At 35.6% G+C, this 13,945-nt stretch overlaps 1 protein-coding gene across 3 annotated transcripts in view; it reads right to left on the minus strand.

The window, feature by feature from the left end:
- Positions 1 to 1,778: 1,778 nt before the first annotated feature.
- The window catches only part of LOC144969709 (myosin light chain kinase A-like), a 15,729-nt gene continuing 3,562 nt past the window's right edge, over positions 1,779 to 13,945 (minus strand). For all 3 annotated transcript variants that reach the window (XM_078908866.1, XM_078908868.1, XM_078908867.1), the window contains exons 3-8: positions 11,319 to 11,521; positions 10,181 to 10,270; positions 9,721 to 9,779; positions 7,170 to 7,296; positions 4,307 to 4,434; positions 1,779 to 3,287 (exon numbers count right to left, since the gene is read on the minus strand). In XM_078908866.1, the coding sequence (XP_078764992.1) occupies positions 3,061 to 3,287; positions 4,307 to 4,434; positions 7,170 to 7,296; positions 9,721 to 9,779; positions 10,181 to 10,270; positions 11,319 to 11,521 (834 nt within the window). In that variant the 3' untranslated portion in view covers positions 1,779 to 3,060. The remainder of the gene's footprint in view (positions 3,288 to 4,306; positions 4,435 to 7,169; positions 7,297 to 9,720; positions 9,780 to 10,180; positions 10,271 to 11,318; positions 11,522 to 13,945) is intronic.

A 13,945-nucleotide genomic window follows, 5' to 3' on the forward strand; every position in this document is an offset into this window, starting at 1 on the left:
GGGGTCGTAAAAATACTAACAAAAAGTGAATTGTATTTTTCTTGTTTTTGGAAATCTTCGGATGAAAACACCGTTCCATTCGAAGCCTTTCCATTTCTCCCTTTTTGTTAGTATCAACACGAGCCGTGTGACCTAATTTAGTTTTCATGTTATAAGCTCAAAGCCAAAGGGAGACACTTAAGTCATTAATTTTGTCATTGTTATTTCCAGTTAGAACGTTAATCATTATAGACAATTCCATACGCCCTTTAAGCGGGCTAACTAATTCGCCTCAATGTTAGTTCACAATATATTTATTATGCGAGTGGCTACTACGCCAAAAGTTACAACATCATGGCCCGTTTTAATGAACGCGGACTAGCGCTTAGTCTCTGACTATCTCTGACTTAAGTCAAGGACTTGAAAAAATCGGATTTCATGTGAGCTGACTAACCAAGTCCCAGACTAAAATCATGACACCTTCGGAATAGGTTAGGTCAAGTTTTAGTCATTTGCTGAGGCAAAACTTCATGCTTTAGTCTGAATCTAGTTACTAGATGGCATCACAGCGTCAACAAGATAGATAGTAGCTATTTTTAGATTGAGTGCGCTTCGATTCCGAAAGAAAATACGTCGGTTACGAATGGAAGAGGCAAAAAATGTCCTTTTGCCATTGACATTGTCTTTAAAAAACTATAAGATGAGGGCAGATCGTCGAAAGTACACATTTTTGGGTGTAAAACTAAAATAAAAACCCTGAATCTATCGGCTCTTGAGTTGAGAGTGAACGAAAGACTCTGAAGTCAAAGGGTTTGCATCAAAGAACAACCAAAAAAATATTAGATGGTATAGTTGAGACAAAAGTTATTCTTCTGACATTGCAATTGAATAAATAATGTGATTAATCAGAACACACTTTCTCTTTTGTGTAATTATTTGAATTTTTAAATATCTTTTTTTGATTCAAAATCAAATCTCGGTGTTCGTCGTCTCAATGAAACTGCCATTGGCCTAAATATAGAATTGACCTTCGACGATGGACATTATTGCAGTCTATAACAGTCGACAGTCAATATCACGTGTATTGCTAATTTCCTCTTTGGAAACCTTTTGCGTTGTAAGTATGAAAGTTGGTGTATCTTAACCTGTCTTCGTGTAGTAGAGAGGTGATGTTACCCTCACAAAACAGCCGAATTAGTTACGCTCCTTACAACGCCCATTTCTAGGCAAGAGACTAGCTAGTCCGAGACTAGAAAGCGTTCATGAAATCCGATTTTTTAAAGTCACTTGCTTCGCTTGAGCTTAAGACTAGTAAATAAATAAATCTGGTCCCCGAAGACGGGCCCAGTACTTTAACATGACAGGTTTTACGTTCGAATGTACCGTGATTACCAAACATGACTGTAACGTGGGGAAAATCATTTCATGAAATCTTTCGATGAAAAAAAAACAAACCTTCTCCTCAGCAAAGACATGTAAAACTGTCATTACTCAATAAATGTCTAAAAGCGTATATATTCCTCATGGCTTATTTATGAAGAATTGTTTTCGTTTTGTTGATGTTCTCATTGCTACTGCTCCTGCTGTTGATTTTCTTTTCGTTGTTGTTGTTGTTATTGTTGTTGTTGTCATTATTGCTATATTATCGCAAAATTTACTAAATCCCATGTCAACTTTTTAAAAAGACGAAAGAGAGAACAAGAAAAAGAAAGAAAACAACAACAATAAAAACGGAACAAAACAGAATAAAAATGTTAAAAACATAAACAAAAACAAAACAAAAAAAAAGGAAGGAATTGTTGATGGTTAGAATAATCATTTTTATTGAAGCCTGAGAGAAACACCTGCTCTTTAAATGTAGAAAACATTTTACGGTCATGCACTAAAAAAAGAAATAAAAAAAAAAAAAGAAAACCAAAACAAAAACAAACAACCACGTCGTTTTCCTTTCGACTTGAGAACTTTTACTCCTTATATCGATAGATTAAAATGTCCCTCAACTTGCCCAAAATGTCATAACAGTAACACGACACTCATTGAAGTCTCAATGTTGGGAATCCTATCTAGTAATCTACTTTTATATGAAGATTTTTAGAAAATTCTTGTTCAAAATCTAAATTTGTCAGCTTCTGACAATTTAGAACTGTGAAGGATATATGTGACTTATCTTCTCAATCTAGTATTATTTCAAGGTGAAGCAGATGCGAAAATTGAATTAAATAAAGGATTAGAAATGTGACATTTTAGAGTTTTTTGAAGTCTTATTTTAATTCAGTCCAATTCAATTCAATTATTTATTTTTAGGCGACGTGTATCTATTTGAAGGTACGATAACCCTAGTTGTTATGGGTTTCAATGTTGTAATGGTAATACTCTCAAACCAACGCAACATATCCTCCATTAATCCAATGTTAAATCAAACCCATAATTGTCTTCGGTTATCAGACTTGCCAATAACAATCCAGAGCAAATCAAACCTGAAACTAATCCATTTTATGAACACTTTAATAATATCCTTCCTTGCACATATCTTGAGAAGGGTAATGTATGTAAAATGCCATACCCAAGGACATAACAAATGGTCAGGGTTTTTTTATCACTGTCACCCAACCGGTCACTGACCACGCTCGACTTTGGTAGATGAGGAGTTATGAGACACCGTGCCGCTAGGTCACTGAGACACCGTACCGCTAGGTCACTGAGACACCGTACCGCTAGGTCACAGAGACATCGTACCGCTAGGTCACTGAGACACTGTACCGTTAGGTCACTGACTAAGTGCAAGCAAGTGATGCCACACTAAGAAAGACACACAGTACTGCTGTCGTACGCTACAAAGAAGTCTCAGGTTTGAGATTTTTGACAGATTGTAGGTAATATAAATCGATCGATACTACAGTATATTATGAATTAAAGTTCTTGGGCCAAAATGAGAAACAAAAATAAAAATGAAATAATAAAATAAAAAACAAAACAAAAAAAACCCCAACAAAACAACAAAAACAAAGTCAAAACAAAAAATAAATAAATAAAAAGAAAAAATACAAAGAGAATCGATTTGCCATCGTTTGGCAGATTTACTCATGACTGTATGGGAATATCATTGTCATTGTTCCCTTGGCAATGTGCAATGGAAATGGTGTTGGTCGTTCTTGATGACGCGCGAGTCACGTGACAACCTCTAGCCCTCGTCTTGTGAGATTTAGGTCTGTTGTTTTTGTTGATCCACTCGTGGTTCACAGCCTCTTGTGAGGTCATCCTCTTTTCAGGAAACATTTGGAGCAAGCCACTCAAAAATGTCTGACATTCTGAGTTTACAAAAGGAAGAGAAAAAGCATGTTTTCGTAATTCTTGAACTGTGTTGTAAAAGCAGTTGACTCTATATATGCCCGAATAAAAACAATATTAAACTAAAATATTCAAGCACAACACCGGATCAAATATAATCAAACACTGAGCAGTACTCGCACACCGGATCAGGTTGTCGGCTACCAAAGTAAGGCAATAAAGTAGCCGGACCAGGCAGGAGGTCACGAGAAAGGAAAGGCCTTATCTTTTTCACCTCGACTTATGTCAGATTGGCGTTTGATATTCGATCGAGGAGACCAAAATGTTGTACATAATGTTTTCTTAACGTTTAATGATGATATTTGATTTCTATGAAATGATTATTGTAGCCAAGAACCTTTTATGGTGTTTCTACTAAAGAATTACGAATATGTTAGAATGTTTTGGATTATTGTTTCCCTCAAATACAAAGAAAATTAGATCTTGGTCTGTTTACTAAAATAATTCTGGCCGGATTAAAACAATTCATGAATACTTTTGGTCCGGAAAGCAAGTTGCCGACTCCTTGGGTTCGCTGTTGTAATCGGTTGACTCGGGATTCATTCACATATTCATCACAGCCCTCCACTGTCGAGCACTATGAGGTTGACGCTCATATCTCATAAACACATTTACCTATCTATGTGTTATTTATTCGGCTAGTGGTCTAGTGGTATGACACGCTTTCGGATTGGAAGGTCCTGGGTTCGAGCCTCGCGCATGCGCATAGTTGAGTCCTTGGAAAAGGCTCTTTACGCACATTCTGTCCTCGTACTCAGGTTAAAATGAGTACCTGGCATTTAATAGCGTTGTCTTTGTCCGAAAAATTGTAATATCGCCTAACAGGCGTCATGTCCCGTCCTACGTGTTAAATGTTGTTGACCAGGGACCCCTTGTAAAGCGCTTTGAGCACATTTAGTGGATATTGCGCTATATAAAGCTCAATTTAAAGCTCAATATTTAATTCGAATAAGAACAATGTTTATGTATTCTTTCTGACCTCTTGACACAGGCGGAAGACTACTGAGCATTTCACGACGTTGTACCAGCTTCGGATACGTGCCTTGCTTGTAGTGACTGTGTAGATGGAGTGTGTAGCCCGTTAGCACCTCGACCAGTGTCACACCCCTGAAACATGAAATGATTTAGTTTTAAATGATAGACACAAATCTAGATAGAACGTAAATCGCTTGTCATTAAACAAAAGTTGAAAAATGACGTGGAAGAAAAACATGCCATTAATAGCAATGACTATGATGTTGATGGTGTTGACGATAATGATGATGATGGTGATGATGATGATGATGATGATGATGATGATGGTGATGATGATGATGATGATGATGATGATGATCATGATGATCATGATCATGATGGTGAAGAAGAAGAAGAAAGAAGAAGAAGAAGAAGAAGAAGAAGAGAAGAAGAAGAAGAAGAAGAAGAAGAAGGAAGAAGAAGAAGAAGAAGAAGAAGAAGAAAGAAGGAAGAAGAAGAAGAAGAAGAAGAAGAAGAAGAAGAAGAAGAAGAAGAAGAAGAAGAAGAAGAAAGAAGAAGAAGAAGAAGAAGAAGAAGAAGAAGAAGAAGAAGAAGAAGAAGAAGAAGAAGAAGAAGAAGAAGAAGAAGAAGAAGAAGAAGAAGAAGAAGAAGAAGAGAAGAGAAGAAGAAGAAGAAGAAGAAAGAAGAAGAAAGAAGAAGAAGAAGAAGAAGAAGAAGAAGAAGAGAAGAAGAAGAAGAAGAAGAGAAGAAGAAGAAGAAGAAGAAGAAGAAGAAGAAGAAGAAGAAAAGAAGAAGAAGAAGAGAAGAAGAAGAAAGAAAGAAGAAGAGAAGAAGAAGAAGAGAAAGAAGAAGAAGAAGAAGAAGAAGAAGAAGAAGAAGAAGAAGAAGAAGAAGAAGAAGAAGAAGAAGAAGAAGAAGAAGAAAAGAAGAAGAAGAAGAAGAAAGAAGAGAAGAAGAAGAAGAAGAAGAAGAAGAAGAAGAAGAAGAAGAAGAAGAAGAAGAAGAAGGAAGAAGAAGAAGAAGAAGAAGAAGAAGAAGAAGAAGAAGAAGAAGAAGAAGAAGAAAGAAGAGAAGAAGAAGAAAAAAGAAGAAGAAGAAGAAGAAGAAGAAAGAAGAAGAAGAAGAAGAAGAAGAAGAAGAAGAAGAAGAAGAAGAAGAAGAAGAAGAAGAAGAAGAAGAAGAAGAAGAAGAAGAAGAGAAGAAGAAGAAGAAGAAGAAGAAGAAGAAGAAGAAGAAGAAGAAGAAGAAGAGAAGAAGAAGAAGAAGAAGAAGAAGAAGAAGAAGAAGAAGAAGAGAAGAAGAAGAAGAAGAAGAAGAAGAAGAAGAAGAAGAAAGAAGAAGAAGAAGAAGAAGAAAAGAAGAAGAAGAAGAAGAAGAAGAAGAAGAAGAAGAAGAAGAAGAAGAAGAAGAAGAAGAAGAAGAAGAAGAAGAAGACGCTTTCTAGTCTCAGACTAGCTAGTCTCTTCACTAGAAGTGGGCGTTTTAAGGACGGTGACTAATTCGGCTGTTTTGTGGTCGTAATATCCCACTCTCTAGTACACAATGGCACGTAAGATACCCGCCTTCATACTGTCAACGCAACAGATTCCCAAAGAGGAAATTAGCAACACATCTGGCATAGGTAATAATTCGTTGTTTTTTTTCATAATCTAACACTTTTGTCATGCTGAATCAAATCACGTGATATTGACTTTGGACTGTTAATTCTGTATTTAGGCCCATGAAAGTTTCATTGAAACCCAATCAAATCGAACCAAAAAAAACCACAACAAAACAACAAACGAAACAAAACACACAAACACCACCAACAACAACACAACAACACAACAAAACAACAAAAAACATCAAACAAACAAACGATTATGTGTGTTCTGTTGAATCACATTATTTCAGTCAGTTACAAAGCCAACAGAATAACTTTTTTCTCCACTATACTTTCTGATAATTTTTTTTGGTTGTTCTTTGACGCAAATCCTTCGATTTCTAGTCTTCCTTCACTCGCAACTCACGAGCAGATTAGATTTTTTAGTTCTTCGTCACAAAAATGTGTACTTTCGACGATCTGCACATTTCTTACAGTTTTTTTAAAGCCAGTGTCATTAGCGACAGGAAACTTTTTGTCTCTGTCATTCGCAACCGATATAGATTCCTTCCGAATCGAAGCTCTCTCGTCTAAAAATAGCCGCTATCTTTTTGACGCTATGACGTATCCTAGTAACTAGTCTCAGAATAAGCTTGTGAAGTCCTGCCTCAGCAAATGACTAAAACTTGGCCAAACCTAGTCTAAAGGTGCCGTGATTTTAGTCTGGGACTTGCTTAGTCAACTCACATGAAATCCGATTTTTTGAAGTCCTTGACTATAGTCAGAGATAGTCAGAGACTAAGCGCTATTCCGCGTTCATGAAAATGGCCTGTGTCACACATCTAACTAGCTGGTCGTTGTGCTGTTACAAGCCGGCTTATTGTAGTGCTGTGGGTTCCCCTCCCCCCCCCCCCCCCCCCTTACCTTAGGATAATTGGTATTCGCTTGTTTGTTTTTTGCCGACAGACAATTAATAGATGGTTTTCTTACAATTATGATTCACCATCCTTCTGGATTTGTATTGATATGCACTAAAAGATTACTTCAACCGTCTTTTCAACCTCTCTTTAAGCCAATAAAATGAGTGAAACGATTATGCAATCGTTAAATAGCACTTTCATTCAACATGTTTAATTAATTATTCAACCATTACTATTTTTTTTACTAAGAAAGGATATGGTTTTCCAATGCCAAGGGTGGAATAAAATTTGCTCTTACCCGCACCCCATTTTATTTTAAGCGTGTATTAAGACAACATTATTACAAACAGAAAGAGTTGACTTACAAGCTCCACATATCAACCAAACAGCCATAGCCCATCGACGTGAGGACTTCCGGTGCCATGTAAGCAGGCGTACCACACTTACGGGTTAGTTGTGGAAGGCAAGAGCAGGTGGCGCTTAGTCCAAAGTCTGGAATATTTTCAAATACAGTAAAGAGCAAAAACTCTTACAAAAACGCAGGCATGTGCTAATATTGTGCGGCTATGTGGTCTAGTGGTATGACATTCGCTTTCGGATCGGAAGGTCCTGGGTTCGAGCCTCGCTCGGCGCATAGTTGATTCCTTGGAAAAGGCTCTTTACTCACATTCTCTCACCACACTCAGGTGTGAAATGAGTACCTGGCCGTTAACAGCGTTGTCTTTGTCCGAAAAATTGTAATATCGCCTAACAGGAGTCATGTCTCGTCCTACATGTTAAATGTTGCTGTTGAACAGGGACCCCTTGTAAAGCGCTTTGAGCACATTTAGTGGATATTGCGCTATATAAGAGCTCAATTTATTTATTTTATTTATTTAATACACTTGACTTATCCTCATTATTATTTGCCTCATTCTGATTCAAAGTGTGTTTACGTTTAGGGCAGTGTGACTCAGCTTCGAGCCCGAAAGGTACCAAGTTCAATCACCCGCCGCTGCGCTGTGTGGCCTTGAGCAAATCACCTCGCCCTAGCTCAATTTGCGGCGCATCACTGCGGCTTACGCCTGGGTTATTCCAGTCTTCCCTTGGAATAGACCCTAGAGACGAATTTCCCCTATGGGATGACTAAAGGGAGTCTTTTTATATCGTGACTCGAGTTTTTATTTTGTTTAGACCTATATCAAAAATTGAGGCGCGCCTTCTCTGTATTTTGCAACAAAATAATTTGTCAACGAAAATACATAATATGTAGCATATAATCTAAAAGGTGATTTTAACAGCAAAATATGTCCACGCATACCTTTTGAAGGGTGTCTGTGACTATTTGAAAACTTGTTGGAATTTTCGATTTTCTGTAAAATATCTCTGAAGCCAGTCACGTGACCTTAGCTCCATTAATATGTATAGATTACTATTTTTATCGTCATCATCATCATTATTATCACCATCATCATCATCATCATCATCATCATCATCATCATCATCATCATCATCATCAATTATTATTATTATCATTATTATTATTATTATTATTATTATTATTATTATTATTATTATTATTATTATTATTATTATTATTATTATTTTATTATTATTATTATTATTAAAAAATAATTATGCCCTTCCGCCACGAATCATAAGATATCGTTGCCTGGGCATTCCATGAAGGAATATAGATAATTCATCAAACAAGATGTCTGATGCTGATGTCAACAGGAATCACCCATGTTGTCCAAGTGAGCAAATTGGGGGTTAATCTTGCCCATGAAAAAAAAAAAACGAAAGTGCCTGAAGCGGGGCAATGCCTTAACCACTCGGCCACTTCGAACCCCCATTATTATTATATTATTATTATTATATTATTATTATTATATTATTATTATTATTATTATTATTATATTATTATTATTTTTTATTATATATTATTTTAATTCATTCATTCTTCATTCTTCATTCATTCATTTTTTCTTCATTTTCTTCTTCTTCTTTCTTTCATATTATTATATTTAGTTATTATTATTATTATTATTATTATTCATTTTGATTATATTATTATTATTATTATTATCATCATCATCATCATGTTATTTTTTTTTTTTTTTTTTGAATAGATTTTTTTAGAAGAGGAGGTGTAGGGTGTGTAGGGGCAAAGTTGCGTAGTGTTAAGTCATTGCTACTGTAGGAATATTGGATCAGTCGATTAAGGTATGTTCATATTTTTTCTTTCGCAGTTATGTAATTTGCTATTTGGACACAGTAGTTCAGTTAACATCAGAGTGTAGTTTAATGGTAACCCAATTAGTTCATGGTATAGTGCGTGTTAGTATAAGTAAGTAAGTAGTAGTTTATGTTTATTAATAGTCAGTGTGGTTCGTCCTAAAAATATTATTGTATGCTAGTATGTCAGTAGAGTAGTAGTAGTTGTAGTAAGTAGATAGTAGTAGTAGTAGTAGTAGTAGTAGTTAGTAGTAGTAGTAGTAGTAGTAGTAGGTAGTAGTAGTAGTAGTAGTATAGTTAGTAGTAGTAGTAAGTAGTAGTATAGTAGTTAGTAGTAGTAGTAAGTAGTAGTAGTAGTAGTAGTAGTAGTAGTGAGAGTAGTAGTAGTAGTAGTAGTAGTGTATGTAGTAGTAGTAGTAGTAGTAGTAGTTAGTAGTAGTAGTAGTAGTAGTAGTAGTAGTATAGTAGTAGTAGTAGTATTAGTAGTAGTAGTATAGTAGTAGTATAGTAGATAGTAGTAGTAGTAGTAGTTGTATGTTGTAGTTTAGTGTATGTATGTTAGTGTGTTGTTCTTGTCTATTTCGTTCTAGTCTTCTCTCATTTTCTTTTTCTTCTTGTTGCGACTGATGCTTCTTTAGTTGTTGTTGTTGGTGTTAATATGATGACAATATTAGTAGAACAAGTGATACAATTTCTCACCAATTATCTTGACATGCATCTGGTCTGTATCAAGCATGACGTTTCCTGGTTTTAAATCTCTGAGGATTAAGATGAGAAGGAGAACGGGTCGGAGGGTCAGGGCAATGATATAAATACATAAAGCAAATAATTGTACCAGGATAGATTCATGACCATTTCCATGTCAGATAAACTTTCTTCAGGAGTGAATTTCGATATTATAATGTGACCTATCGTCTCAAAGCTGTGTTATGTCGAGTTGAGTCTAAAATCAAAATGTGATCTTACAGTCAAAACTAATGATCAGATATGCACAATTTTAGGGTTATTTTCACTAGAAACAACAAAATAGATTTTTTTAAAAACAACAAAAAAGCAACTAAAACACAACAAACCAAACAAACAAACCAACCAAACGCACTCATTGGCACGTATGTGGAACAATCATACTTTACTTTTACTTAAAACTTAAATCACCAACCTGTGGACGACATAACATTTATGTAAATATGCAAGTGCTGACGACAGCTGACTAGAAAGCTCCCTGGTTTCGTGCTCGGGGAATCCACACCTTGGAAAAGAAAATGAACGATTCAAGTTGGAAGTGTGTGTCCGATGCCTAAGGATATCTAAGAACTTGTTTTAATTTGCAGTTCTTATTTTCCGTTATGTATTATGCTAAGCAGCGGAGGACTAGAAATCAAAATAAGGAAACAACAACCTTAGTACATGTCTAACAGCAGGATCTACTGTTATTCAGTTAGTGAGAATGTATCACATTGTAAAAATTATACTATAGATAGTTCGAAGTTGACGTCACTCAGGTCTTTGTTATTGTTTGTTGCCATCCGCGTTTATGAGTAATTCTAACTAAACTATATTAAAAGACTATAAACGATCATGGTTGCACACATTTTTGTGTGTTGGCTTGTTATACTTCCGGATGGCAATGTTATGAGCTTCTTAGCCAAGCGCATACTATCTATAAGACCGTACGACGCCATGTGTAAAAAAAAGTATACAATGTGTACAGAAAATGAATGGCTCACAATTCCGGTTGACCGGCATGCATTTAAGATAGCCATGGTATGAAATAATTGGAGGCGATTCGAGGGATGCCATTGTTGAAATACGAAGTACCAGAAAGATCCAGCAATGAAATGAATACGAATGATAAACTATATTCAATTTATATAATAAACACGGATACTTATTTTAATATTTCCATTGACTTTATAATTATGTATTATCATCTATGTATCATTGAGATAATCAATAATATATATAACTTATGAGGTCTGAGATGACATCATAAAAAGTACATAAAATCTAATTTCATGGATTCTTCATATTGCAACCATTTTTATTTGATTGTATTTATATATTGCCGACATGTCCGTGAACATTCCTATAGGCATCTTATAAAAATAAATAAATTTCTCAATAAAAAAGAAAGGAAAAACAAAACAAAAACTCTTAGATTTATTTTTTTGACATCTAATTATTCTCTCCTACAAAATACAGACTTGAGTCCTTGCGTCAGAATTTAGGTCTTTTTGTGAATTGAAAACGGCAACTACATAAATACGAGAAAGACACATTTCTTATTATTATTGTACCTTCTTTCCACGTGATAAGACAACAAATCTCCTCTAAGTAATTCTAGCACGATATAAAACCGACGCTGGCTCTGTAGATAGTCTAGCATCGTAATGACATGAGGGTGACTGAGTCTGCGCAAAGCCTCTGTTTCCTGTTGGAACTGCAACAAAATAAGGGAGCCCTGAGGTCCGGCCAGTTTGTTCATGATTTTTATGGCAACCTGAAAGAAGAAGGATGCACTACATAATTGTTTATAATTTAAAGAAGTACCTAGTTGATATTCAATTCATTCGACCAAGATCACAACGCAACCACCCCCCCCCCCCAATCCCCCCCCCCCAACCCCCCCCCCCCAAAAAAAAAAAAAAACAAAACAAAAAAACAAAACAAAACAAAACAAGAAAACTTAAATTTAAAAAAATATTTTGGACACTTGAGACCTTGTCAACAGTCAATAAAAATGACATTCCCACCGGAGATGTGAATAAAAGAAGAGATAAATGCTAATACAAAAAAAAAAAAAAAATAATGGATGAACTTCATCGGAGTATGGACCGGACGGTAAGCGACGGAGTTTAACCAAAAGACATTGGCGAGACAGAAGTGATGCACCTATTTCAGTCAAATTTTACTCACAGTTGAGATTGGAGGTTAGAAAAAAGCTAGCATCTATTCTTTTAAATTAATCCTTGCAGTTCAAAAATAAAATAGATATTGCTCCATATCTTGAAATATGAAATTGATGAATACGTTTTTAATTGATGTTATGGTCCTATTTGGTATTTTTTGACCTGAACCTCTGAGTTTTTGTCCTACATGTGTTGCTGTTCGCTAGGGACCCCTTCTAAAGCGCTTTGAGCACGTTTAGTGGATATTGCACTGTATATAAACTCATGTTTTTAAAATCGCTAAGTAAGTTGATATTCAGTCGGGCCTGCGAGTAGACTCCTTCCAGGCCTCAGCTAAAACGGCAATAATAAACTTCTTCCTAAAGTTAAACCGGGGTGCGAACCCTAGAAAGATTTGACATTTTATCACTGCGCCATTTAAAACTAATGACTATTTCTCTGTGACACGATATCTGCAAGTTTTAACAAACTCCCCGCCTCCTTTCATCACCCTACCCCTGTCAACGTAAATTACTGAATCATTTTCTGTCAGTCGAGAGTTGTAGAAGACTTTGTCATAAAGCCTTGCCAAACGCAGCACTTGTACTATTAATACCCTTTTGACACTCTTGGATAATCGCTAAGCTGGTGCTTGTTGGAATTTCCCACAACAATGGTTGTTTACACCTAGGTGACAACGTATCCAGCAAGCCACACCTACAGCATTGTTTATAGTCCTGTCGGGCATTGACAAAACGCATTCTCTTCTCATGTTGACCCCAAAAATCTTTTACTTCAAATATCCATAGATCCAGATACCCCCATAGCAAACACGACGAGATTACTATGGGTGACCCCCAGCCCCCAATATGTTAATAATTCTCCAATATTATCCTTCTTCTCGACATCTTTGGTTTGGGACTTTTTGACAAAACGGGGGAGGGGGAGGGGAGGGGGTGATCTTGATGTAATTTTAAAGTAAAGATTTGTGGCCAAAACTAAACAAAAAATGATTGTCAGTTTGCGGTAGGATTATTGAAGATTATTGAACCCTCTCAACAAGTTTTGGTTTGACAACATGTTGTAAATTGGTAACACTGGGGCTAGTGTTTAATCTACATTACGGTGTCACTTATGACAAATAAAAACTGAAAGGAGATCAATTATCTAAAATGAATATCAAATATAATAGTGATATAAAAGGTATAGGAGTCGGTAGCTACAACATATATCAAGCGCAGTCCAAGGACTTCCCAGTTAACGCTTAACAATGCGTCATTTATTCCCCCAGCAGGTCATTATGGAAATACCTTTTCATTTCATACCAGTTGGCTGTTATGAGGCCTTTTGTTACTAACAATTTTAAATTATTGGAATCGCATTCACTCTTAAGTCGAGAGAAGTAATATTGGTCCACTACAATGAGTGCTTGATATTTTTCTGCCCCGAAGAAGCCATTGGCTGAAACACATTTGTAGGCAAGAAATATTTTCATAGCAAAAAAAAAAAAAAAAATCAAATATCTAAAGTTATGTTGATAAAAGATCATTTAATTTGAGTCATCATCATCATCATCATCATCATCATCATCATCATCATCATCATCATCATTATCATCATCATCACTATTCATATTTTGTTTTCAAAATTGTATGTTTATGGGTAAAAATTGAGAATATAATACCAGATGTTGTTCTAAAACTTTAAATCGTAATTTTTTTCTTTCTTTCTTTTTGGAACCCTTACAGTCTAAAATTCCAATATTGCATGAAAAGAATCATCAACTGGTATTCGCTTACATAATTCTGCTTAGTTCATATTTCCCCTTTTCGTTCTGCTATCTTACATTTACATATCTGTAAATAATCCACCCTACAATGTTTAATATTCCTACTCCCTTCATCTCTTGTTGTAACCAACATAAGCGCCTGCTCCACTCACTTTTCTGAATTAAAAATTCACCCCAAATACCGGAGCATACTCAATGTCTCAATTGTTTCTATGTTATATGTTTGTGTTGAGAATATTGGCTATTA

Source organism: Berghia stephanieae, chromosome 3 (assembly GCF_034508935.2).
Source record: "Berghia stephanieae isolate SIO BIC M18660-M18661 chromosome 3, UCSD_Bste_1.3, whole genome shotgun sequence".
Taxonomy (NCBI): Eukaryota; Metazoa; Mollusca; class Gastropoda; order Nudibranchia; family Aeolidiidae; genus Berghia; species Berghia stephanieae.